The sequence below is a fragment of the Oncorhynchus kisutch genome, linkage group LG5, assembly GCF_002021735.2.
Source record: "Oncorhynchus kisutch isolate 150728-3 linkage group LG5, Okis_V2, whole genome shotgun sequence".
Lineage (NCBI taxonomy): Eukaryota > Metazoa > Chordata > Actinopteri > Salmoniformes > Salmonidae > Oncorhynchus > Oncorhynchus kisutch.
In genome coordinates this window covers 70,301,317-70,329,149 of record NC_034178.2, presented here as the reverse complement: position 1 = coordinate 70,329,149, position 27,833 = coordinate 70,301,317, and the positions used below count along the sequence as shown (strand labels likewise).

At 45.9% G+C, this 27,833-nt stretch overlaps 1 protein-coding gene across 2 annotated transcripts in view; it reads left to right on the top strand.

Moving 5' to 3' along the window:
* Positions 1 to 27,833, top strand: part of pcbp4 (poly(rC) binding protein 4) — a 139,547-nt gene that overhangs the window by 102,523 nt on the left and 9,191 nt on the right. For both annotated transcript variants that reach the window (XM_031825752.1, XM_031825753.1), the window contains exons 6-12: positions 624 to 755; positions 1,492 to 1,620; positions 2,557 to 2,631; positions 8,380 to 8,451; positions 12,601 to 12,642; positions 14,696 to 14,780; positions 20,287 to 20,339. In XM_031825752.1, the coding sequence (XP_031681612.1) occupies positions 624 to 755; positions 1,492 to 1,620; positions 2,557 to 2,631; positions 8,380 to 8,451; positions 12,601 to 12,642; positions 14,696 to 14,780; positions 20,287 to 20,339 (588 nt within the window). The remainder of the gene's footprint in view (positions 1 to 623; positions 756 to 1,491; positions 1,621 to 2,556; positions 2,632 to 8,379; positions 8,452 to 12,600; positions 12,643 to 14,695; positions 14,781 to 20,286; positions 20,340 to 27,833) is intronic.

The window sequence follows — 27,833 nt, the reverse complement described above, 5'->3', positions numbered from 1 at the left end:
AGAGTGAGAGTCAGAGTGAGCGTGGGAATGAAAAGTCTGTCTCTGTGTGAGAGAGACTATTTCTAACTATGGGACTTAAAGCCTTGGTCCTGTGAGCCCTCTAATGCAGGGTATTATTTGAGTCTAGGAACAGGGCTATCAGAACATACTGTAGAGATTATTAGCCTGAGTTTACCTGGCCAGGTCACAGGCCACTGATCAGACATACTGTAGAGATTATTAGCCTGAGTTTACCTGGCCAGGTCACAGGCCACTGGTCAGACATACTGTATAGATTATTAGCCTGAGTTTACCTGGCAAGGTCACAGGTCACTGGTCAGACATAGAGATTAGTAGCCTGAGTTTTTCTGGCCTGGTCACAAAGGAGGTTTGTGTACAGGGATGTGGAGTATGTTACGAGTCACCACTCATCTTGACCAACGTTTAACCAACCCCTGGTTGTATAGCTTCAGAGAGCAGTCGTACAACACCAGGTCTTGACTATATGATGTTAATTTATAGTGTCTTTTATTAAGTGTTCATTAATGTCGCTTTAGCTTGCGTTCTTTTAGGCCAACTGTTGTTTTAATTGATGAGTGACACTTGAATAGTGAATCTAAACACTTCATGTTTGTTTCCTCCAGGACCTCACAACTCTGGTAGCCAATGGCACGGTCACCAGCAAGCCCCCCGTCACCCTACGATTGGTCATTCCTGCCAGCCAATGTGGTTCTCTCATCGGGAAGGGCGGCTCCAAGATCAAGGAGATCAGAGAGGTGAGTGTGGCTCTGTCTCACTTGCTTTAACATCTTTCCTCTCCTCCTCTCCTTTCTAAACATCTGTCCTCTCCTTCTCTCCTTTCTAAACATCTGTCCTCTCCTTTCTAAACATCTGTCCTCTCCTTTCTAAACATCTGTCCTCTCCTTTCTAAACATCTGTCCTCTCCTTTCTAAACATCTGTCCTCTCCTTTCTAAACATCTGTCCTCTCCTTTATAAACATCTGTCCTCTCCTTTATAAACATCTGTCCTCTCCTCCTCTCCTTTCTAAACATCTGTCCTCTCCTCCTCTCCTTTCTAAACATCTGTCCTCTCCTTTCTAAACATCTGAACTGAAACCAATATGGTGGATAAGTTGTTGATCTTACAGCTCAGTGTAATGAAGTAGAGGTGGTTAGAGAGAGTCAGAGGCTGTTTGGAGTCCCATTTATATTGTATACTTTATTTTGTATATGTTGTGTACATCAACAAAATGGCCATTGATCAATCAATCAATCAATCAACCAATCAATCAACTGTATTTTCTAAAGCCTTTTAAGCAGTTTACACAAAGTGCTTTTACAGAAAACCCCCCCAAAAAAGCAAGCAATGCAGAGGCAGAAGCACGGTGGCTAGGAAAAACTAGAAGGTAGGAACCTAGGAAGAAACCTAGAGAGGAATCAGGCTCAGAGGAGGTTGACCAGTCCTCTTCTGGCTCTTTCACACATCATGTTTCCCATTGTCATCTTAAACAGACCACGGGGGCACAAGTACAGGTAGCAGGAGACCTCCTTCCCAACTCCACTGAGAGAGGAGTGACGATATCCGGGACCCAAGACGCCATCATCCAGTGTGTCAAGCTCATCTGCACTGTCATTCTCGAGGTGGTGTACACTTCCTTATCGCCCTGATCCCTGACCCTGTCCCTGTGAACTTTTATTGACAGATTAGACCGCAGGTCGTGAAAGCACGGTTGTTTGTTTGTAACGTGCAGATCACTAGATTGCCCCGAAAAGGATCCTGGTATTACCAGCCACAGACACGGAGGAACCAGACAGATCAATGTATCATAATTGATTTAAGCAAATGTATAAAATTATCAATATCAAAGGATGTTCAAAAATGAACGAATAAGAAAGAGAAACTTAATAGTAATGAATTGATAAGCCTATAATCAATACTCTGTCAGATCTCCAGTAGTACATAACAAATAGTTCCATTTGAAAATAAATACAATCAATCAATGTTTTCGAAATGAAGATATTACTACATTTCCAAAAAATCGATACCCTCTCAATCTTGAGAATTTATCCCGCCGCAGCCAGAAGACTCTACTTAAGAGGATGAGCCTGAATGCCAAAAAAAACAGAAGAATCTGAGGATTTAACAACTCATTGTTATTCTAGGCACCTTAATCCCTGCTGGAGGAAACAATGACCCTATACAAGCATGCGCTTTCATGGAATTGTGGAATCAAAGCATTTCAGAGATACGTCTACTTTGTCTGAATACTGTTTTTGTTTTGTCCTTATCTAGTCATCTGAAATCCACCATATTGATAGTTTTTTGGTCCCCAGACCTGGATTCAAAGACCATTTGAAATCTTTTCAAACGCTGTTTCCCCACTAGGTAGTACGGCCAGAATGAAAGAAATGTTCAAAAGAAATTCTAAACATTTCAAATAATATTTGAACCCATGTCTGTTGGCCCCAACCTTCTGCAACTCATCTGTCCTAAGGCCATACTACCATGTTTTATTGTGCTGCGATGTTTAGTACATTATTGTCTTTGTGCTCTTTGCTTTCTCCTCCTGTATCCAGTCACCTCCGAAGGGGGCCACTGTTCCATATCGACCCAGCCCCTCCCCAGGAACAGTCATGATCTCCGGGAACCAGGTGGGAATCAGACAATACAACAACACAACACAGTACAACACAACAACAAAACAACACAACATAATACAACAACACAACACATCAACACAATACAACAACACACACAACAACACAATACAACACAACACAAAAACACAACACAACAACACAATACAACACAACAACACTAAAACACAACAACACAACAACAACACCATACAACAAAACAACACAACAACACAATAGAACACAACACAACAACAACACCATACAACAAAACAACACAACAACACAATAGAACACAACAACACAACAACACAACAACAACACCATACAACAAAACAACACAACAACACAATAGAACACAACAACACAACAACACAACAACACAACAACACAATAGAACACAACAACACAACAACAACACCATACAACAAAACAACACAACAACAACACCATACAACAAAACAACACAACAACACAATAGAACACAACAACACAACAACACAATAGAACACAACAACACAACAACACAATAGAACACAACAACACAACAACACAATAGAACACAACAACACAATAGAACACAACAACACAACAACACAATAGAACACAACAACACTACAACACAACAACACAATAGAACACAACAACACAACAACAACACCATACAACAAAACAACACAACAACACAATAGAACACAACAACACAACAACAACACAATAGAACACAACAACACTACAACACAACAACACAATAGAACACAACAACACTACAACACAACAACACAATAGAACACAACAACACAACAACACTACAACACAACAACACAATAGAACACAACAACACAATAGAACACAACAACACAATAGAACACAACAACACAACAACACTACAACACAACAACACAATACAACACAACAACACAACAACACTACAACACAACAACACAATAGAACACAACAACACAACAACAACACCATACAACAAAACAACACCACAACACAATAGAACACAACAACACTACAACACAACAACACAATAGAACACAACAACAACACCATACAACAACACAATAGAACACAACAACACAACAACACAATAGAACACAACAACACAACAACACAATAGAACACGACAACACAACTAAATCCAAACAGGTTTTCTAGTAAATTGGTAGGAATGTCTCATCCTATATTCAAGAAAGGCCTTTTTCCCTTTATTCAGATTACAACTGCTCACTTTCGGTTGTTTGAAAAGGAAATCATCTCCAACATATAGTGATTTTTTTAAACAAGGCTTAAGAAAGTTGCTTGCAATTTCAGTTTAATCCACCTGAAAAGACAGAACAAATAATACAACAAATATTGTGGTTAAACTCAAATATACTAATTTCGAGTAAATGTTTGAAAAAGTAATTTTTGTGAATTTTTGTGAATTTTTGTGAATGATATCATAAATAGGACTGGTGTCACACATGTAGCTAACACAGACATATGGAAATGTCTGCTCTCCCCAAAATTACAACCAATTAATTGCAGCATTACCACAAAAATGGAATAGGCCAGTAGAAGGGGAAAAGAGTAAGGAACTTGTATGTCGGCCCTGTATTAAAGAACATAAATGGTTAAAGAAAGGTGTGATATATAAAAACATATACCAATTTCATTTAAGGACCAAAAAGCTGTGCCTGTCAGGCATATGTGTATAGGTGGCAGGGAAGTCAGGCGCAGGAGAGTCAAACGGAGTGTAAAATGGAGTCTTTTAATAATGTCATAGTAACATGCTCCATAACACTAAACAGGAAAAGAACATAAACAAATATGGGTACGAAGATCCGTCGCGCACCTATACAACAAAAACACTACACTGACAATAAACAATCTCTGACAAAGACATGAGGGGAAACAGAGGGTTAAATACACAGCAGGTAATGAATGGGATTGAAAACAGGTGTGTGGGAAGACAAGACAAAACCAATGGAAAATGAAAAATGGATCAATGATGGCTAGAAGACCGGTGACGTCGAACGCCGAGCACCGCCCGAACAAGGAGAGGCAACGACTTCGGCAGAAGTCGTGACAGTGCCATATAAATTGCAAAATAGTTGGGAAGAGATTTTCGATGTACATGTCACATGGTTTATGAATTGATACGCAAAACAACGCCGGATTCAAAACTTCAAATCTTTCATTTTAAATTATTATACAAAATTCTTGCAACCAATAGAATGATATATATATGGGGGATACAATCTTCCCAGCTCTGCAGATTTTGCTGTGAGGTGGCAGAGTCATTAGATAATTTATTTTGGTTTTGTCCATATGTAGCTCGTTTTTGGTCACAGGTCCAGGAATGGCTGAAGAATTGCAACATTTGCCTAGAACTAACGCTGCAGATACAGTGGGTGATTTGGGTGATTTGAAAAGCCGTAGTCAATCAATCAGTAATATAATAATTATCTTAGCAAAAATGTATATTTTTAATTTACAATCTGTAGAAGCTATGAGAATAGAAAGGTTCCGTACTTTTGTGAAGCATCACAGCACAGTTGAAAAATATATGGCAAATGGAAATCCAAAATGGAAGATGTTGAGAGACAGATGGGAGGGGTTGAATGGAGCTGAATGGTGCGACTAATAACCAGTTAACCAATGTAAAACATACGGGGTCTATAAAACGTATATACGTTCAGAAATGTTGTGAAGTAGCACAGTTAAAGTAGCACAGTTAAAGTAGCACAGTTAAAGTAGCACAGTTACAAATTGAAATCAAACTGGATGGACATCGGAAATAGAGGAAGGACTAAAAACAAAACAAAGTATAACTATTGTAAAAATAGATTGTGTCTATAAAATGTGTATAAGATTATAAACTGAAGGTAGAAGCTTAAGAATGTATTAGTTTACTGCAATTGGGGGAAGGGTGGTGGGGTTTGCAGGGAATAATAAAGGACAATTGTTTTTAAAGTATGTATATCTATATAGGTATGTGTATGTATATATGTGTATATGTATGCATACGTGTATATATATGAATATATATATATTTACCCAAATATATATGGGGGATTGGAAATGATGCTCACAATTAAAGTAATAGAAGCAACAATTTTTCCACAATATTAAGCTGATTTCCTTTGTCATTTATTTTATGTGTATTTTTTATAACAAAACAACACATCACAACAGGGACCCAGGTGAGAATCAAACCCCACCCACTTGGTACAGACATCAGTTTAATGTCTAGTTTGAAATTGACATTTGATTTAGTTGTCAACTAATGCAAAAATCTAAGTGAAAACAACAAAAATGTGAACATGACATTGGATTGTGGTTAAAAATTGGGTTAAATTAAATACAAAAATTCTCTAAATTCCTTTGAGTTGGTGACTTTTTTGTGAATCGAATTATCAGAACGAAAAACTGGATTTTGTTTGTTGAAATTAGGTGGAAACAATGTTGATTCAAACAGTTTGGTGCCCAGTGGACAAAACAACAGAAATATAACCTATTACTTTCTGCATTGCTTCTATGGGTGCTTTCAAGATGGCTGCCAGTCCACCCATTACGGCATCATTGACTTGAAGGGCGAAACTCGCTCTAGTCATTATATTTCTATGCTCAGGACCACATCACAACAACTACCTGAAACCCCTCACCTTTCACAATGTGGATTTCAAATATTTGAAGTACACGTGGTGCAAATTAGCAGTCCTCGGTGAAGTTTTCGCCTATGTACAGATCTAGGATCAGTTTCTCCTCTCCTAGGCTAACCTCAACCATTAGTGAGGAAATGCTAAACTGACCCAAGAGCATCACCATACACCATAAATTAGCACTGGGAATGGAATAGTCTCAAACTCAAGTATTTCAAATATTTGAATAACATGTTGACCACAAGTCTCCCGTCATTCACTGTGGGTCAGCTGTGCAGTGTACTCTGTATAGTCTGGTTCACATGATCTAGTCTACTGTCTAGCCACACACACACACACACACACACACACACACACACACATACATACACACACAAACACACATACACAAGCACACACACACACACACACACATATACACACACATGCACACACATACACACACACACCCATACACCCAAACGCACACACTTACACGCACACACACAAACACACATATACACACACATGCACACACATACACACACACACACCCATACACCCAAACGCACACACTTACACACACACACACATACACACAAACACGCACACACACAAACACACAAACACACACATACAAACACAAACACACACAAACACACACACATATACACACTCACACATGTACGGTTGCATGCAGAATGCGATAATATCCAGATCAATGGTCTCCATTAATATGTATCTGTCGTTGTCTGCCTGGGTTCGAGAGATGAACATGTATGTATCATTAATTGCAGTGGCTCAAAGTGTCTCTGGCTCTACCTTCCACTATAATGTGCTCTACATTTGACCAAAGCCCTATGTGGGTCCCCTAAAAGTAGTGCGCTAGATGGGGAGTAGGGTGACATTTTCTCTACTTGATGTCAGATCTCTGTAATGATATGGATGAGGAAATATGATCAGGGTTGAGGCCAATTAGAATTGAAGGCAGCAAAATTCAGGAAGTAGTTAAAGGTATTCACCTTTGAAATGAATACCTTTCACTTTTCACTTTATTAAGAGGGAATGGAAAAGAAATGCCCTTTCCTCCAATTATTGAATTGGAATTACAGTTTACTTCCTGAATTGATTGCCCTGATGTGGTGGTGGTCTAACCCTGATGTAGTTGTGGTGGTCTAACCCTGATGTAGTGGTGGTCTAACCCTGATGTAGTGGTGGTCTAACCCTGATGTAGTGGTGGTGGTCTAACCCTGATGTAGTGGTGGTGGTCTAACCCTGATATAGTGGTGGTGGTCTAACTCTGATGTAGTCGTGGTCTAACCCTGATGTAGTGGTGGTGGTCTAACCCTGATGTAGTCATGGTCTAACCCTGATGTAGTGGTGGTCTAACCCTGATGTAGTGGTGGTAGTCTAACCCTGATGTAGTCGTGGTCTAACCCTGATGTAGTGGTGGTGGTCTAACCCTGATGTAGTGGTGGTCTAACCCTCATGTAGTGGTGGTCTAACCCTGATGTAGTTGTGGTCTAAACCTGAAGTAGTGGTGGTGGTCTAACCCTGATGTAGTGGTGGTGGTCTAACCCTGATGTAGTGGTGGTCTAACCCTGATGTAGTGGTGGTCTAACCCTGATGTAGTGGTAGTCTAACCCTGATGTAGTGGTGGTGGTCTAACCCTGATGTAGTGGTGGTCTAACCCTCATGTAGTGGTGGTCTAACCCCGATGTAGTGGTGGTCTAACTCTGATGTAGTGGTGGTGGTCTAACCCTGATGTAGTGGTGGTGGTCTAACCCTGATGTAGTGGTGGTGGTCTAACCCTGATGTAGTGGTGGTGGTCTAACCCTGATGTAGTGGTGGTCTAACCCTGATGTAGTGGTGGTCTAACCCTGATGTAGTGGTGGTGGTCTAACCCTGATGTAGTTGTGGTGATCTAACCCTGATGTAGTGGTGGTGGTCTAACCCTGATGTAGTGGTGGTCTAACCCTGATGTAGTGGTGGTCTAACCCTGATGTAGTGGTGGTCTAACCCTGATATTGATGATGTGATGGCGGGGATAGTGTCACTTTGCTCTGCATAGTTTTATTTATGGTTTATTTTACTGATGTGAGTCTGACTCCTGGTCTGTCTGTGTCTGAAGGTGTTCGAGGCGTCTGAGTACGGGTCACACCCCCTCTTCCAATTGGCCCAGGGAGGCCTGGATCTACAACAAGTAAGTATGCATTAGTGGATCAGGCTGTGACGATGACGATGACGATGACTTGTGAATATAGCACCACTTACCAGAGTGTGGACGTGGAAGTAATTACACTATTGTATACATCGAATCCATTTAGAAACCTTGTGCAAGTCAGTCTACACACCTTGTAGTGTGTGTACGGGTGTGTACGGGTGTGTACGGGTGTGTATGGGTGTGTATGGGTGTGTACGGGTGTGTACGGGTGTGTACGGGTATGTATGGGTGTGTACGGATGTATATGGGTGTGTACGGGTGTGTACGGGTGTGTACGGGTGTACGGGTGTGTACGGGTGTGTATGGGTGTGTATGGGTGTGTATGGGTGTGTACGGGACCAGAGATACAAAAGTGGAGAGGAAAGAGGAAGTAAAACGGAGCCATGGCAGGAGCTGATGGTGTGTTCTCAAGTCAGGCTCCACTCCCCCCAATCCAGACAGGCAGTTACTGGTGTTGTTTTGAAGTAGGCTTCTTCTTCCTCCCTCCCTCCTGTCTGTCTGTCTGTCTGTCTGTCTGTCTGTCTGTCTGTCTGTCTGTCTGTCTGTCTGTCTGTCTGTCTGTCTGTCTGTCTGTCTGTCTGTCTGTCTGTCTGTCTGTCTGTCTGTCTGTCTGTCTGTCTGTCTGTCTGTCTGTCTGTCTGTCAGTCTGTCTGTCTGTCAGTCTGTCTGTCTGTCTGTCTGCCTGTCTGTCTGTCTGTCTGTCTGTCTGTCTGTCTGTCTGTCTGTCTGTCTGTCTGTCTGTCTGTCTGTCTGTCTGTCTGTCTGTCTGTCTGTCTGTCTGTCTGTCTGTCTGTCTGTCTTTCACAGTAAAACAAGGCCAGGTCTTCCCTGTCTGTATTCCAACTCCAGTGTCCTCTGTTGGCTGCTGTTGGCCTTATCACTGTGGGGATAGTGAGAGACAAAAAAAGAGAGGTGGGGAGGAAGTGGCTAGGGGAGAGGGAGAGGGGGGGTAGAGGGAAAGAGAGAGGAGAGAGAAGAGACAGAGAGATAGAGAGAGAGAGACAGAGAGAAACAGAGAGAGAGAGAGAGTGAAACAGAGAGAGAGAGACAGAGAGAGAGAGAGAGAGAGAGAGAGAGAGAGAGAGAGAGAGAGAGAGAGAGAGAAAGAGAAAGAGAAAGAGAGAGAGAAACTGAGAGCCCCTAACCAAAGCCAGAGTGTTGTGTATATGATGGGTGTCAGCTGCAGGCTGGACTGGAGCTTTGGGAGCATCCTCAGAATGGAGTGGAGATCAGTGTTGCTTGTTTGGCTATCATAATCCTAGCAGCTAGGGCTAATGAAGAGGAGAGGAGAGGAGAGGAGAGGAGAGGAGAGGAGAGGAGAGGAGAGGAGAGGAGAGGAGAGGAGAGGAGAGGAGAGGAGAGGAGAGGAGAGGAGAGGAGAGGAGAGGAGAGGAGAGGAGAGGAGAGGAGGGAAAGATTAGGGGAGAGGAGGGAAAGATTAGGGGAGAGGAGAGGTACGGGGGAGAGGAGTAGTGCGGGGGAAGGAGAGGGTGGTGGAGGGAGATTACGCCATGTTAAGTGGTTCGGCAAGGCGATTAATGCTTTTCTACATTATTTACGAGCATGCAGAGCAGAGTACAGACAGGAGGAGGATAGGAGGAGGAAGGAGGAGGAAGGAGGAAGGAGAGAGGAGAGAGAAATAATAAAGTAAATAAGCAATGTCATTTAGACGAAGGAGCCCCACACGCACGCACGCACTTACAAACACACACTCTGCAGTACATGTTGCAGGGAACACACACACACACACTAGTCTAACGTCCCCGGTGTCCCTCCCACCTTTAGTAGAGGTCCTGCACTAGAACTGTTCAACTAAACAGATTCACAACTTCCTCATAAAATCTATGGCTCTTATTAGCCTAAACAGTAACCCACTTCCTGTTCCTGTACGAGCCTAAACAGTAACCCACTTCCTGTTCCTGTACTAGCCTAAACAGTAAACCACTTCCTGTTCCTGTACTAGCCTAAACAGTAACTAATTTCCTGTTCCTGTACTAGCCTAAACAGCAAACCCACTTCCTGTTCCTGTACTAGCCTAAACAGTAACCCACTTCCTGTTCCTATACTAACCTAAACAGTAAACCACTTCCTGTTCCTGTACTAGCCTAAACAGTAACCCACTTCCTGTTCCTATACTAACCTAAACAGTAAACCACTTCATGTTCCTGTACTAGCCTAAACAGTAAACCAATTCCTGTTCCTGTACAAGCCTAAACAGTAACTCACTTCCTGTTCCTGTACTAGCCTGAACAGTAAACCACTTCCTGTTCCTGTACTAGCCTAAACAGTAAACAACTTCCTGTTCCTGTACTAGCCTAAACAGTAAACCACTTCCTGTTCCTGTACTACCCTAAACAGTAAACCACTTCCTGTACCTGTACTAGCCTGAACAGTAAACAACTTCCTGTTCCCGTTCTAGCCTAAACAGTAAACCTCTTCCTGTTCATGTACTAGCCTATACAGTTAAAACCACTTCCTGTTCCTGTACTAGCCTAAACAGTAAACAACTTCGTGTTCCCGTTCTAGCCTAAACAGTAAACCTCTTCCTGTACTAGCCTAAACAGTAAACCACTTCCTGTTCCTGTACTAGCCTAAACAGTAAACCACTTCCGGTTCCTGTACTAGCCTAAACAGTAAACCACTTCATGTTCCTGTACTAGCCTAAACAGTAAACAACTTCATGTTACTGTACTAGCCTAAACAGTAAACCACTTCCTGTTCCTGTACTAGCCTAAACAGTAAACCACTTCCTGTTCCTGTACTAGCCTAAACAGTAAACCACTTCCTGTTCCTGTACTAGCCTAAACAGTAAACCACTTCCTGTTCCTGTACTAGCCTAAACAGTAAACCACTTCATGGTCCTGTACTAGCCTAAACAGTAAACCACTTCCTGTTCCTGTACTAGCCTAAACAGTAACCCACTTCCTGTTCCTGTACTAGCCTAAACAGTAAACCACTTCCTGGTCCTGTACTAGCCTAAACAGTAAACCACTTCATGGTCCTGTACTAGCCTAAACAGTAAACCACTTCCTGTTCCTGTACTAGCCTAAACAGTAACCCACTTCCTGTTCCTGTACTAGCCTAAACAGTAAACCACTTCATGGTCCTGTACTAGCCTAAACAGTAAACCACTTCCTGGTCCTGTACTAGCCTAAACAGTAAACCACTTCATGGTCCTGTACTAGTCTAAACAGTAAACCACTTCCTGTACCTGTACTAGCCTAACAGTAAACCACTTCCTGTTCCTGTACTAGCCTAAACAGTAAACCACTTCCTGTACCTGTACTAGCCTAACAGTAAACCACTTCCTGTACCTGTACTAGCCTAAACAGTAAACCACTTCCTGTTCCTGTACTAGCCTAAACAGTAAACCACTTCCTGTTCCTGTACTAGCCTAAACAGTAAACCACTTCCTGTTCCTGTACTAGCCTAAACAGTAAACCACTTCCTGTTCCTGTACTAGCCTAAACAGTAAACCACTTCCTGTTCCTGTACTAGCCTAAACAGTAAACCACTTCCTGTTCCTGTACTAGCCTAAACAGTAAACCACTTCCTGTTCCTGTACTAGCCTAAACAGTAAACCACTTCCTGTTCCTGTACTAGCCTAAACAGTAACCCACTTCCTGTTCCTGTACTAGCCTGAACAGTAAACCACTTCCTGTTCCTGTACTAGCCTGAACAGTAAACCACTTCCTGTTCCTGTACTAGCCTAAACAGTAACCCACTTCCTGTTCCTGTACTAGCCTCTCCTTCTCCTTCATGTTCCTGTACAAGGGATGATTTAGAGAGTCAGACAGAGTTAGAGTGCTTCTCGTGCTTCTGCTGTGCACGGGGTTAAAACGTCTTATATAAGGATGCCAGTGGGAACACACACACACACACACAGAAACACACACACACACACACAGAGGTCTTTCTCTCCCTCAGCAGCATGTCTAACTACCGATTGAACCAACCACTCGTTGTCTTTGATGCTGAGAGTAAAATCGCAGTTATTCCTAAACTTGTCTCAGACGAACTACATGTCTCCCTTGAAGAACAGTTAGTTTAAACTCAATGACATTTACCTGGTAAAATAACAACTTCAACATTTCACTTCATTGTTTTTTTTGTTTGTCTTCCTTGCAGACGTACGCTGTACAGAACCAATATGGCATTCCACATTCAGAGGTATGTATGCTGATCACACTGTGACCTGTGATCGATCAATCTATCTATCTATCTATCTATCTATCTATCTATCTATCTATCTATCTATCTATCTATCAATCTATCTATCTATCTATCTATCTATCTATCTACCTACCTACCTATCTATCTATCTATCTATCTACCTACATAGGTACACTTCAACTATGACAGACAAAATCCAGAAAATCACATTGTAGGATTTTTTATGAATTTATTTACAAATTATGGTGGAAAATAAGTATTTGGTCAATAACAAAAGTTTATCTCAATACTTTGTTAAATACCCTTTGTTAGCAATGACAGAGGTCAAACGTTTTCTGTAAGTCTTCACAAGGTTTTCACACACTGTTGCTGGTATTTTGGCCCATTCCTCCATGCATATCTCCTCTAGAGTAGTGATGTTTTGGGGCTGTTGCTGGGCAACACGGACTTTCAACTCCCTCCAAAGATTTTCTATGGGGTTGAGATCTGTAGACTGGCTAGGCCACTCCAGGACCTTGGAATGCTTCTTACGAAGCCTCTCCTTCGTTGCCCGGGCGGTGTGTTTGGGATCCTTGTCATGCTGAAAGACCCAGCCACGTTTCATCTTCAATGCCCTTGCTGATGTAAGGAGGTTTTCACTCAAAATCTCACGATACATGGCCCCATTCATTCTTTCCTTTACACGAATCAGTCGTCCTGGTCCCTTTGCAGAAAAACAGCCCCAAAGCATGATGTTTCCACCCCCATGCTTCGCAGTAGGTATGGTGTTCTTTGGATGCAACTCAGCATTCTTTGTCTTCCAAACACGACGTGTTTTTTACCAAAAAGTAATATTTTGGTTTCATCTGACCATATGACATTCTCCCAATCTTCTTCTGGATCATCCAAATTCTCTCTAGCAAACTTCAGACGGGCCTGGACATGTACTGGCTTAAGCAGTGGGACACGTCTGGCACTGCAGGATTTGAGTCCCTGGCAGCGAAGTGTGTTACTGATGGTAGGCTTTGTTACTTTGGTCCCAGCTCTCTGCAGGTCATTCACTAGGTCCCCTGTGTGGTTCTGAGATTTTTGCTCACCGTTCTTGTGATCAATTTGACCCCACGGGGTGAGATCTTGCGTGGAGCCCTAGATCGAGGGAGATTATCAGTGGTCTTGTATGTCTTCCATTTCCTAATAATTGCTCCCACAGTTGATTTCTTCAAACCAAGCTGCTTACCTATTGCAGATTCAGTCTTCCCAGTCTGGTGCAGGTCTACAATTTTGTTTCTGGTGTCTTTTGACAGCTCTTTGGTCTTGGCCATAGTGGAGTTTGGAGTGTGACTGTTTGACGTTGTGAACAGGTGTCTTTTATACTGATAACAAGTTCAAACAGGTGCCATTACTACAGGTAACGAGTGGAGAACAGAGGAGCCTCTTAAAGAAGAAGTTACAGGTCTGTGAGAGCCAGAAATCTTGCTTGTTTGTAGGTGACCAAATACTTATTTTCCACCATAATTTGCAAATAAATTCATTAAAAATCCTACAATGTAATTTTCTGGACAAAAAAAATCAAATTTTACCTATGATGAAAATTACAAGCCTCTCTCATATTTTTAAGTGGGAGAACTTGCACAATTGGTGGCTGACTAAATACTTTTTTGCCCCACTGTATCTATCTATCTATCTATCTATCTATCTATCTATCTATCTATCTATCTATCTATCTATCTATCTATCTATCTATCTATCTATCTATCTATATATCTATCATCTGTCTATCTGTCTACCTGTCTACCTGTCTACCTGTCTGTCTGACTTTCCACCTGACTGTCTTTCTCTCTCTCTGCTTATCCTCTGTCTGTCTGTCTGTCTGTCTGTCTGTCTGTCTGTCTGTCTGTCTGTCTGTCTGTCTGTCTGTCTGTCTGTCTGTCTGTCTGTCTGTCTGTCTGTCTGTCTGTCTGTCTGTCTGTCTGTCCTGTCTGTCTGTCTGTCTGTCTGTCTGTCTGTCTGTCTGTCTGTCTGTCTGTCTGTCTCTGTCTGTCTGTCTGTCTGTCTACCCCCTGTGTTTCAGTTGGCCAAGCTTCACCAGTTGTCTATGCAGCAGCAAGGCCTGGCCGCCCAGATGAACCAACAGCAGACCAACTCTGTCATACCTGGTATGTACTGCATCTGGTACAACCCCTGGGGATGGTGGCTATTCAGGGGACTACATCCTGAAGGAGAGCTGCTGGGACCTGAGTGGGTAGAGGTGCTGATCTGGAGAGGGTGAGACAGGGAGAGAGGAAGAGGAGAGAGGGAGAGGGGAAGAGGTGGAGAGGAGGAGAGTTAGAGAGGTAGAGGGGGAGAGGGGGAGAGAGGAAGAGGAGGAGAGGTAGAGGAGGAGAGTTAGAGGGGGAGAGGGGGAGAGAGGTAGAGGAGGAGAGTTAGAGGGGGAGAGGGGGGGAGAGGTAGAGAGGTAGATAGGGAGAGAGAAAGAGGAGGCGAGGTAGAGGGGCAGAGAGGTAGAGGGGGAGGGAGGAAGAGGAGGAGAGGTAGAGGGGGAGAGTGGGAGAGAGGTAGAGGAGGAGAGTTAGAGGGGAGAGAGGTAGAGGGGGAGACAGGGAGAGAGAAAGAGGAGGCGAGGTAGAGGGGCAGAGAGGTAGAGGTGAAGAAGTGAAAAGAAGGACAGAGGTAGAGGTGGAGAAGGGGAGAGAGGTAGAGGGGGGAGAGAGGTAGAGGAGGAGAGGTGGAGGGGAAGATGTAGAGAGGTAGAGGGGGCGACAGGGAGAGAGGAAGAGGAGGAGAGAGGTAGAGGGGGAGGGGGGTAGAGTGTGAGAGAGAGAAAGAGGAGGAGAGGTGGAGGGGGAGATATAGAGAGGTAGAGGGAGAGAGAAGTAGAGGGGGAGAGGTGGAGGGGCAGGGGGGTAGAGGGGGAGAGAGAAGAGGAGGAGAGGTGGAGGGGGAGAGAAGTAGAGGGGGAGAGGTGGAGGGGGAGATGTAGAGAGGTAGAGGGGAGGGGGGAGAGAGGTTGAGAGGAAGATGAGGAGAGATAGAGGGGGAGAGAGGTAGAGTTGGAGAGGGGAGAGAGGTAGAGGGGGAGACAGGGAGAGAGGAAGAGGAGGACAGGTAGAGGGGGAGAGAGGTAGAGGGGGAGAGAGAAAGAGGAGGACAGGTAGAGGGGGTGAGGGGGAGACAGGGAGAGAGGAAGAGGAGGACAGGGAGAGGAGGAGAGTGGTAGAGTGTGAGACAGGGAGAGAGGAAGAGGAGGAGAGGTAGAGGGGGAGAGTGGTAGAGTGTGAGACAGGGAGAGAGGAAGAGGAGGAGAGGTAGAGGGGGAGAGTGGTAGAGTGTGAGACAGGGAGAGAGGAAGAGGAGGAGAGGTAGAGGGGGAGAGTGGTAGAGTGTGAGACAGGGAGAGAGGAAGAGGAGGAGAGGTAGAGGGGGAGAGTGGTAGAGTGTGAGACAGAGAGAGAGGAAGAGGAGGAGAGGTAGAGGGGGAGAGTGGTAGAGTGTGAGACAGGGAAAGGTGACACACAGAGGGAGAACAGACTATAATCGGTCTGACAGTTCTGACTGACTTTGCTTTTGAAGTTACTTTGTTGGAGTTCCTACAATAACCTTCCTACAACGACCTTCCTACAACGTCCTTCCTACAACGTCCTTCCCACAACGTCCTTCCTACAACGTCCATCCTACAACGTCCATCCTACAACGTCCTTCCTACAACGTCCTTCCTACAACGTCCTTCCTACAACGTCCTTACTACAACGTCCTTCCTACAACAACCACCCTACAACGACATTACTACCACATCCTTACTACAACGTCCTTACTACAACGTCCATCCTACGACTACATTCCTACAAGCTTTTTTCCATTGTACTTTTAGTGCTGCTGTGACTTAGCCCATTCAGTGTAAATGACCCCAGACTGAAAGGATGTGAGGCATATGGAACCATTTAATGATTTATTCCATCAGATAGATACGTTGTCCACATATAATATGATTTCTTCCACACCACAGTGGCTCCACTCTGGCACACCTATATTTACCATGAACCCGGTCCCTTTAAAGAACCCTGATTGTCCAGAAAGCCCTTCTGAATCCTATCCTTTAAAGAACCCTGAGTGTCCAGAAAGCGCCTCTGAATCCTGTCCCTTTAAAGAACCCTGAGTGTCCAGAAAGCCCCTCTGAATCCTGTCCCTTTAAAGAACCCTGAGTGTCCAGAAAGCGCCTCTGAATCCTGTCCCTTTAAAGAACCCTGAGTGTCCAGAAAGCCCCTCTGAATCCTGTCCCTTTAAAGAACCCTGAGTGTCCAGAAAGCCCTTCTGAATCCTGTCCCTTTAAAGAACCCTGAGTGTCCAGAAAGCCCCTCTGAATCCTGTCCCTTTAAAGAACCCTGAGTGTCCAGAAAGCCCCTCTGAATCAGGGGAAAGATATTGTCTATGTTGCTCCCATTCTGCCTCTGTGTCAGCCCCAGGCCTGTCCATCCATGGTCCGTATGTTAAGTGTAGATTAGACCTGATCCAGGTAGGGATAGACACAAATGGGGAACAGGGCCAATTTAGCTCTCCTCTCTTCTCCTGAGGATTTCAGCGCCTGCAGCCCAAAAAAGCATCGTATTACCCTTAGTGCTAGGGCTCTGGTCAAAAGTAGTGAATAGGGAATAGGGTACCATACACAGGGAATAGGGTGCCATACATAGGAAATAGGGTACCATACACAGGGAATAGGGTGCCATACACAGGGAATAGGGTGCCATACATAGGGAATAGGGTACCATACCCAGGGAATAGGGTGCCATACATAGGGAATAGGGTACCATACACATGGAATAGGGTGCCATACACAGGGAATAGGGTACCATACACAGGGAATAGGGTGACATACATAGGGAATAGGGTACCATACACAGGGAATAGGGTTCCATACACAGGGAATAGGGTACCATACACAGGGAATAGGGTACCATACACAGGGAATAGGGTACCATACACAGGGAATAGGGTTCCATACTGTACGTATGAAATAGGGTGCCATACACAGGGAATAGGGTTCCATACACAGGGAATAGGGTTCCATACTGTACGTAGGGAATAGGGTGCCATACATAGGGAATAGGGTGCCATACACAGGGAATAGGGTACCATACACAGGGAATAGGGTGCCATACACAGGGAATAGGGTTCCATACTGTACGTAGGGAATAGGGTTCCATACAAAGGGAATAGGGTGCCATACATAGGGAATAGGGTGCCATACTGTACGTAGGGAATAGGGTACCTGACACAGGGAATAGGGTACCATACACAGGGAATAGGGTACCAGACACAGGGAATAGGGTACTAGACACAGGGAATAGGGTTCCATACACAGGGAATAGGGTTCCATACACAGGGAATAGGGTGCCATAAGTAGGGAATAGGGTGCCGTGCACAGGGAATAGGGTTCCATACGTAGGGAATAGGGTGCCATACACAGGGAATAGGGTGCCATACATAGGGAATAGGGTGCCATACATAGGGAATAGGGTGCCATACATAGGGAATAGGGTGCCATACACAGGGAATAGGGTGCCATACATAGGGAATAGGGTGCCATACATAGGGAATAGGGTGCAATACCCAGGGAATAGGGTGCCATACCCAGGGAATAGGGTGCCATACACAGGGAATAGGGTGCAATACCCAGGGAATAGGGTGCCATACATAGGGAATAGGGTGCCATTCCCAGGGAATAGGGTGCCATACATAGGGAATAGGGTGCCATACCCAGGGAATAGGGTGCCATACTGTACGTAGGGAATAGGGTGTCAGCAGCAGGAGGCTTTAACAGTCCATTACAGATTTCAAAGGGAACCAAAGAGGAGCTTTCTTTTGTCAATGAGGACGTATTATTTCCTCCTTCCCTGCTCTTCTTCAGATCTTCTCCAGGCAGACATGCCTCATCATAATAAATATGTATTGATGATTCATGACGGAATCAGTCAGTCAGCACTGTAGAAGGATATATTGATATAAATGAGAAGCTTGTTCTGTAGAGCGTCAATAGAAGGCTAAACATGTACTTCAATGTAGAGAGATTATGTTTTTGTTGTTTATTTACACGCTTGAAATGCATAATGGTGTTTCTTTACAAGCTTTAACATGAATAAAATCATTTCTTTATAAGCTTCAACATGCATAACAGCAACACAATAATAGCTTCCACTGTCTGTAGCTAAAGCAGTGATTTAGATAGAATGAGAGAGAGTGAGGAGATTAGAGGAGAGAGAGGAGATGAGACGCGAGGAGATGAGAGGAGAGAGATGAGATGAGAGGAGAGGAGAGGAGAGAGAGAGAGACGAGAGGAAGAGAGAGAGAGAGAGAGAGAGAGAGAGAGAGAGAGAGAGAGAGGGAGAGAGAGAGAGACGAGAGGAGAGAGAGAGAGAGAGAGAGAGAGAGTGGTGAGGAGAGGAGAGGAACGAGAGGAGAGAGAGAGAGAGTGAGAGAGACGAGAGGAAAGAGAGAGAGAGAGAGAGAGGAGAGAGGAGAGAGGATAGAGAGAGAGAGAGAGAGAGAGAGAGAGAGAGAGAGAGAGAGAGAGAGAGAGGTGAGGAGAGGAGAGGAGAGAGAGAGAGAGAGAGAGACAAGAGGAGAGAGAGAGAGAGAGAGAGAGAGAGAGAGAGAGAGAGAGACAGAGAGAAAGAGAGAGAGAGAGAGAGAGAGAGAGAGAGAGAGAGAGAGAGAGAGAGACAGAGAGAAAGAGAGAGAGAGAGAGAGAGAGAGAGAGAGAGAGAGAGAGAGAGAGAGAGAGAGAGAGGAGCAGCGAGGAGAGGGTGAATGGGAGGTTGTATTATATTACAGGTAGAAGCTCATCAGTTAAGGCAGTGTTACAGTCTATTAAAGAACACAGTCTATTTAGAAAGCCAAGGTACATATCCCATCCCTGCTGTGAACAGGAGAGGAGGACGAGAAACAGTGGATTACTTCTCAGTACTCGTGCTTCTACACCTGCATTGCTTACTGTTTGGGGTTTTAGGCTGGGTTTCTGTACAGCACTTTGAGATATCAGCTGATGTACGAAGGGCTATATAAATACATTTGATTTGATTTGATTTGAGTAGAAACAGAGCAGAAATAGAAGCATAAAGATTTGCTTAGAGATGCCATATCATAATTTGATCATCCTGTTGTTGCATGGAATTCCATGCAACAACAGGATGATCAAATTTCCTGTACAGCAGGAAATGAAAACTTGTATTGTTGTCATGGTTTAACGAATCTACCCCTATAAAAAATTGTGCATTAATTATAATCTACATAAAGATTCACATTTCCTGTTGCTGGTGGATAATTTTCCTGCTGTGACAAACTGGGTCAGATTAAGATACAGCATCTGTAAAGACTTGCGTTAACTCCCCAAGCAATGCCAAGGCGGTCTTGAGGCACGCAGATGATATGAGTTGAAAAGCAGTTCTTCACACTTCCACACTGAATATGTTTCAGAGAGGTGAAGGAATCCAACAGCAGATTGATCACCAGCACATAAAGCATACAGAAGTGTTTGTAATGTTTTATTCCCCATTATATAACTGGGCTTTTAACTGGAAAATGTGTTATTTTGACTGTGGTGATGTTTCCATGTTTTAATTGACTGTGTGATTTCCCTAGGGTTTAGTTACCTCTCTTATCTCCCATCAGGAATGGACTCCAATTCACAGACCACATCACAGGAGCTACTCATTCCAAATGATGTAAGAAACAGTGCCACACACACACGCGCACGCACGCACGCACGCACACACACACGCGCACGCACACACGCATGCACGCACGCACGCACACACACACACGCACGCACACACGCATGCACGCACGCACGCGCGCACACACACACACGCACGCACACACGCATGCACGCACGCACACACGCACATACACACACGCACACGCGCGCACACACACACAGACCACGTCACGGTGCTGCACATTCCAAATGACGTAAGTTTATCTAGCAATAGTTTGTCTGCTGTGTAACAAACGCTGACACATAACAGACCTAAACATATTGTTTTTCAGTCAGTTAGACACCTCATTCCGTCATCATCAGGCTATATACTTATACATGTACACATGGTTAAAGTGACTAAACATATTATTATTCACTCAGTCAGACACCTCACTGTTCTCTGCTTCAATGTTGCCTCTAACCCAATGAGCAAAACTGGTTGAGGTGATATCATAAAGATGTCATCTCTCTCTATCACTCTATTTCTCTTTCTCTCTCTCTCTCTCTCCTGTCTGTCCATCCATAAGTCTCAGCGGAGCTCTATGAGTTTGAACTAAATCTAGTCATGATGTCTGACATGCTGAGAGGCTCTGTGCTGTCACAACACAGCAGTAAATAAGGCAACCAGAGGGCTTTCAGCAAGAGCCCTCCCCAGCTCAGCCGTTACCACCCCAGCCTACCCCCTCCCCAGCTCAGCCGTCCCTACCCCAGCCTACCCCCTCCCCAGCTCAGCCGTTACCACCCCAGCCAACCCCTCCCCAGCTCAGCCGTCCCTACCCCAACCTACCCCCTCCCCAGCTCAGCCCTCCCTACCCCAGCCTACCCCCTCCCCAGCTCAGCCGTTACCACCCCAGCCTACCCCCTCCCCAGCTTAGCCGTCCCTACCCCAGCCTACCCCCTCCCCAGCTCAGCCCTCCCTACCCCAGCCTACCCCCTCCCCAGCTCAGCCCACCCTACTCCAGCCTACCCCTCCCCAGCTCAGCCCACCCTACTCCAGCTCAGCCCACCCTACTCCAGCCTACCCCCTCCCCAGCTCAGCCCACCCTACTCCAGCCTACCCCCTCCCCAGCTCAGCCCACCCTACCCCAGCCTACCCACTCCCCAGCTCAGCCCACCCTACTCCAGCCTACCCCCTCCCCAGCTCAGCCCACCCTACTCCAGCCTACCCCCTCCCCAGCTCAGCCCACCCTACTCCAGCTCAGCCCACCCTACTCCAGCCTACCCCCTCCCCAGCTCAGCCCACCCTTCTCTAGCCTACCCCCTCCCCAGCTCAGCCCTCCCTACCCCAGCCTACCCCCTCCCCAGCTCAGCCCACCCTTCTCTAGCCTACCCCCTCCCCAGCTCAGCCCTCCCTACCCCAGCCTACCCCCTCCAGCCTACCCCCTCCCCAGCTCAGCCCACCCTACTCCAGCCTACCCCCTCCCCAGCTCAGCCCACCCTACTCCAGCTCAGCCCACCCTACTCCAGCCTACCCCCTCCCCAGCTCAGCCCACCCTACTCCCGCCTACCCCCTCCCCAGCTCAGCCCACCCTACCCCAGCCTACCCCCTCCCCAGCTCAGCTCAGCCCTCCCTACCCCAGCCTACCCCCTCCAGCCTACCCCCTCCCCAGCTCAGCCCACCCTACTCCAGCCTACCCCCTCCCCAGCTCAGCCCACCCTACTCCAGCTCAGCCCACCCTACTCCAGCCTACCCCCTCCCCAGCTCAGCCCACTCTACTCCAGCCTACCCCCTCCCCAGCTCAGCCCACCCTACTCCAGCCTACCCCCTCCCCAGCTCAGCCCACCCTACCCCAGCCTACCCCCTCCCCAGCTCAGCCCACCCTACCCCAGCCTACCCCCTCCCCAGCTCAGCCCACCCTACCCCAGCCTACCCCCTCCCCAGCTCAGCCCACCCTACCCCAGCCTACCCCCTCCCCAGCTCAGCCCACCCACGGCCCAGTTAATATATTGGCTGTGTCTGAAAATGTTACCAGCTATCAAGTCGTTGCTTCCTACATTCACAAAGCTCATTGAAGGAGGAAGTCAGGGGGGGGAACCTTGGATCCCCTTCTCCAATGAGCTTTAAAACAACAATGGAAGCATGGACTTGATGGATGGTAATGTTTTCAGACATGGCCATTGTTTGGCATTCCGTCATTGCGTTTCTGTGGTCTTCCAATACAGAGGGCTTGCATTAAAGATTCATGGATAAAGTTGTCAAAGGTCGCTCTCTCTGTCTCTCTCTCTCTCTCTCTCTCTCTATCAATTCAATTCAATTCAAGGGCTTTATTGGCATGGGAAACATGTGTTAACATTGCCAAAGCAAGTGAGGTAGATAATATACAAAAGTGAAATAAACAATAAAAATTTACAGTAATCATTACACATACAGAAGTTTCAAAACAATAAAGACATTACACATGTCATATTAATTATTATATATATATACAGTGTTGTAACAATGTACAAATGGTTAAAGTACACAAGGGAAAATAAATAAGCATAATGGGTGTATTTACAATACATATGGGTTGTATTTACAATGGTGTTTGTTCTTCACTGGTTCTTCACTGGTTGCCCTTTTCTCGTGGCAACAGGTCACAAATCTTGCTGCTGTGATGGCACACTGTGGAATTTCACCCAGTAGATATGGGAGTTTATCAAAATTGGATTCCTTTTCGAATTCTTTGTGGATCTGTGTAATCTGAGGGAAATATGTCTCTCTAATATGGTCATACATTGGGCAGGAGGTTAGGAAGAGCAGCTCAGTTTTCACCTCATTTTGTGGGCAATGAGCACATAGCCTGCCATCTCTTGAGAGCCATGTCTGCCTACGGCGGGCCTTTCTCAATAGCAAGGCTATGCTCACTGAGTCTATACATAGTCAAAGCTTTCCTTAGGTTTGGGTCAGTCACAGTGGTCGGTTCAGTGGTCGGTTCACAGTCGGTTCTGCCACTGTGTACTCTCTGTTTAGGGCCAAATAGCATTCTAGTTTGCTCTGTTTTTTTGTTAATTCTTTCCAATTTGTCAAGTAATTATCTTTTTGTTTTCTCATTATTTGGTTGGGTCTAATTGTGCTGCTGTCCTGGGGCTCTGTGGGGTGTGTTTGTGTTTGTGAACAGAGCCCCAGGACCAGCTTGCTTAGGGGACTCTTCTCCAGGTTCATCTCTCTGTAGGTGATGACCTTGTTATGGAAGGTTTGGTTGTAGAATTTAACAGCTCTTTTCTGGATTTTGATGATTAGTGGGTATCGGCCTAATTCTGCTCTGCATGCATTATTTGGTGTTCTGCGTTGTACACGGGGGATGTTTTTGCAGAATTCTGCATGCAGAGTCTGTTTGTCCCATTTTGTGAAGTCTTGGTTGGTGAGCAGACCCCAGACCTCACAACCATAAAGGGCAATGGGCTCTATGACTGATTCAAGTATTTTTAGCCAGATCCTAATTGGCATGTTGAAATGTATGTTCCTTTTGATGGCATAGAAGGCCCTTCTTGCCTTGTCTCTCAGATCGTTCACAGCTTTGTGGAAGTTACCTGTGGCGCTGATGTTTAGGCCGAGGTATGTATAGTTTTTTGTGTGCTCTAGGGCAACAGTGTCTAGATGGAATTTTGTATTTGTGGTCCTGGCGACTGGACCTTTTTTGGAACACCATTATTTTGGTCTTACTGAGATTTACTGTTAGGGCCCAGGTCTGACAGAATCTGTGCAGAAGATCTAGGTGCTGCTGTAGGCCCTCCTTGGTTGGTGACAGAAGCACCAGATCATTAGCAAATTGTAGACATTTGACTTCGGATTCTAGTAGGGTCAGGCCGGGTGCTGCAGACTTTTCTAGTGCCCGCGCCAATTCGTTGATACATATGTAGAAGAGGGTGGGGCTTAAGCTGCATCCCTGTCTAACCCCACGACCCTGTGTGAAGAAATTTGTGTGTTTTTTGCCAATTTTAACCGCACACAAGTTGTTTGTGTACATGGATTTTATAACGTCGTATGTTTTACCCCCAACACCACTTTCCATCAGTTTGTATAGCAGACCCTCATGCCAGATTGAGATGAGGGCTTTTTTGAAATCAACAAAGCATGAGAAGACTGCCTTTGTTTTTGTTTGTTTGGTTGTCAATTAGGGTGTGCAGGGTGAATATGTGGTCTGTTGTACGGTAATTTGGTAAAAAGCCAATTTGACATTTGCTCAGTACATTGTTTTCATTGAGGAAATGTACGAGTCTGCTGTTAATGATAATGCAGAGGATTTTCCCAAGGTTACTGTTGACGCATATTCCACGGTAGTTATTGGGGTCAAATTTGTCTCTCTCTCCTCTCTCTCTCTCTCTCTCTCTCTCTTTCCTCTCTCTATCTCTCTCTCTTCTCCCTCTCTATCTATCTCTCTCTCTCTCTCTCTCTCTCTCTCTCTCTCTCTCTCTCTCTCTCTCTCTTTTCTCTCTATCTATCTCTCTCTAACTTCTCTCTCTCTCTCTCTCTCCTCTCTCTCTCTCTCTCTCTCTCTCTCTCTCTCTCTCTCTCTCTCTCTCTCTCTCTCTCTCTCTCTCTTTTCTCTCTCTGTCTCTCTCTCCATCTCTCTTTTCTCTCTCTCTCTAACTCCCTCTCTCTCTCTTCTCTATCTCTCTCTCCTCTCTCTCTCTCTCGCTCTATCTCTCTCTCTTCTCTCTCTTCTCTCTCTTCTCACTCTCTCTTTATCTCTATCTTTTATCTTTCTCTCTCTATTCTTTCTCTTCTATCTCCCTCTCTTTTCTCTCCCTATCTCTCCCAATCTCTCTTCTCTCTCTCTCTTCTCTCTCTCACTTTTCTCCCTGAAGGAGAACAATAGGAAAAGAGGGAGATGGTTGGGGGAAAGAGAGTGATATAAGAGAGAGAGGGAGGAAGGCAGTCAAGAGAGAGGAGAGAGAGTGGGGGTAGAGAGAGAGAGCGAGAGAAAGAGAGAAGGGGTAGAGAGAGAGAGAAAGAGAGTCAAAAGAGAGCAAGCTAGAGAGAGATAGAGAAAGAGAGAGAGTCTGGAGCACATAAACACAATAGCAACCACAGAGAGGCAGAGAGGCACTAAGCCCGACAGGCACGCACTGCTGAAAACGGCCCAGAGGGGCTCTATCTGGGTGGGGGAGTGTGTATGTGTGTGTGTGTGTGTGTGTGTGTGTGTGTGTGTGTGTGTGTGTGTGTGTGTGTGTGTGTGTGTGTGTATGTGTATGTGTGTGTGTGTGTGTGTGTGTATGTGTGTGTGTGTGTGTGTGCAGGGTGGGCTGTGACGTCCTCCAGCTCACCAGTTCCACATAACAAGCTTTTTTTTCTTCACATTACAGCTGCAGCAGGGAATCCACCCAAAAATAGCCCTGTTTCCACTGTGTCCACATCCATCTAACACCGTGCAGACAGTCCTGTGTTGTGTGTCAGACAGACTGAGAGATGGGAGGCTGGCCTGGCGTGGCTACAGTCCTGTGTTGTGTGTCAGACAGACTGAGAGATGGGAGGCTGGCCTGGCGTGGCTACAGTCCTGTGTTGTGTGTCAGACAGACTGAGAGATGGGAGGCTGGCCTGGCGTGGCTACAGTCCTGTGCTGTGTGTCAGACAGACTGAGAGATGGGAGGCTGGCCTGGCGTGGCTACAGTCCTGTGTTGTGTGTCAGACAGACTGAGAGATGGGAGGCTGGCCTGGCGTGGCTACAGTCCTGTGTTGTGTGTCAGACAGACTGAGAGATGGGAGGCTGGCCTTGCGTGGCTACAGTCCTGTGCTGTGTGTCAGACAGACTGAGAGATGGGAGGCTGGCCTGGCGTGGCTACAGTCCTGTGTTGTGTGTCAGACAGACTGAGAGATGGGAGGCTGGCCTGGCGTGGCTACAGTCCTGTGCTGTGTGTCAGACAGACTGAGAGATGGGAGGCTGGCCTGGCGTGGCTACAGTCCTGTGTTGTGTGTCAGACAGACTGAGAGATGGGAGGCTGGCCTGGCGTGGCTACAGTCCTGTGTTGTGTGTCAGACAGAGTGGTTCAGACCTGGCACTCATCTGTGGGCACTTAGCTTCGTCCCCCTAATAATCAGCAGGCCATTAATAGACTGCAGTGGGGGATGTGGAGGAAGGGAGGGGGTAACAGTTCAGGCCCTGGGTGGTGAGAAAGGGAATGTTTTTGATATGGAGAAAGAGAGAGATGGGGAGAGAGAGAGAGAGATGGGGAGAGAGAGAGAGAGAGAGAGAGAGAGAGATAGAGAGAGAGAGAGAGAGAGATGGGGAGAGAGAGAGATGGGGAGAGAGAGATGGGAGAGAGGGAGAGGAGAGAGAGAGAGAGAGATGGGGAGAGAGATGGGGAGAGAGAGAGAGATGGGGAGAGAGAGAGATGGGGAGAGAGATGGAGAGAGAGAGATGGGGAGAGAGAGAGATGGGGAGAGAGAGAGAGGTGGGGGGAGAGAGAGAGAGATGGGGAGAGAGAGAGAGATGGGGAGAGAGAGATGGGGAGAGGAGAGAGAGATGGGGAGAGAGAGAGAGAGAGAGAGAGATGGGGGGAGAGAGAGAGATGGGGAGAGATGGGGAGAGAGAGAGAGATGGGGAGAGAGAGAGAGGTGGGGGGAGAGAGAGATGGGGAGAGAGAGAGAGATGGGGAGAGAGAGAGAGATGGGGAGAGAGAGAGAGATGGGGAGAGAGAGAGAGAGAGAGAGAGAGATGGGGGAGAGAGAGAGATGGGGAGAGAGAGAGATGGGGAGAGAGAGAGATGTGAAGAGAGAGAGAGATGGGGAGAGAGAGAGAGAGATGGGGAGGGAGAGAGAGAGAGAGATGGGGAGAGAGAGATGGGGAGAGAGAGAGATGGGGAGAGAGAGAGAGAGAGAGAGGTGGGGAGGGAGTTTATGAGAGAAAAACAAGGGAGAGAGAGAAAGAGAGAGTAAGAGAGAGAGAGAGATGGGGAGAGAGAGAAACTTCTGTATGTGTAATGTTTACTGTTAATTTTTATTGTTTATTTCACTTTATATATTATCTACCTCACTTGCTTTGGCAATGTTAACACATGTTTCCCATCCCAATAAAGCCCTTGAATTGAATTGAATTGAATTGAGAGAGGACATGAGAGCAGAGGAGTGAGGGGGGAACTAAATGGGGTCATGGTCTGTCCATCAGACAGCATATCTACCTGTCAACACGTCCATGTTGGTGTCACACCTGTCTCCTGACATTAGGGCCTCTCCATCACCAGTCTACTTAAATTAGGGCCCCTCCATCACCAGTCTCCTTAAATTAGGGCCCCTCCATCACCTGTCTCCTGACATTAGGGCCCCTCCATCACCTGTCTCCTTACATTAGGGCCCCACCATTACCTGCCTCCTTACATTAGGGCCCCTCCATCACCTGTCTCCTTACATTAGGGCCCCTCCATCACCAGTCTCCTTAAATTAGGGCCCCTCCATCACCTGTCTCCTTACATTAGGGCCCCTCCATCACCTGTCTCTTGACATTAGGAACCCTCCATCACCTGTCTCCTGACATTAGGA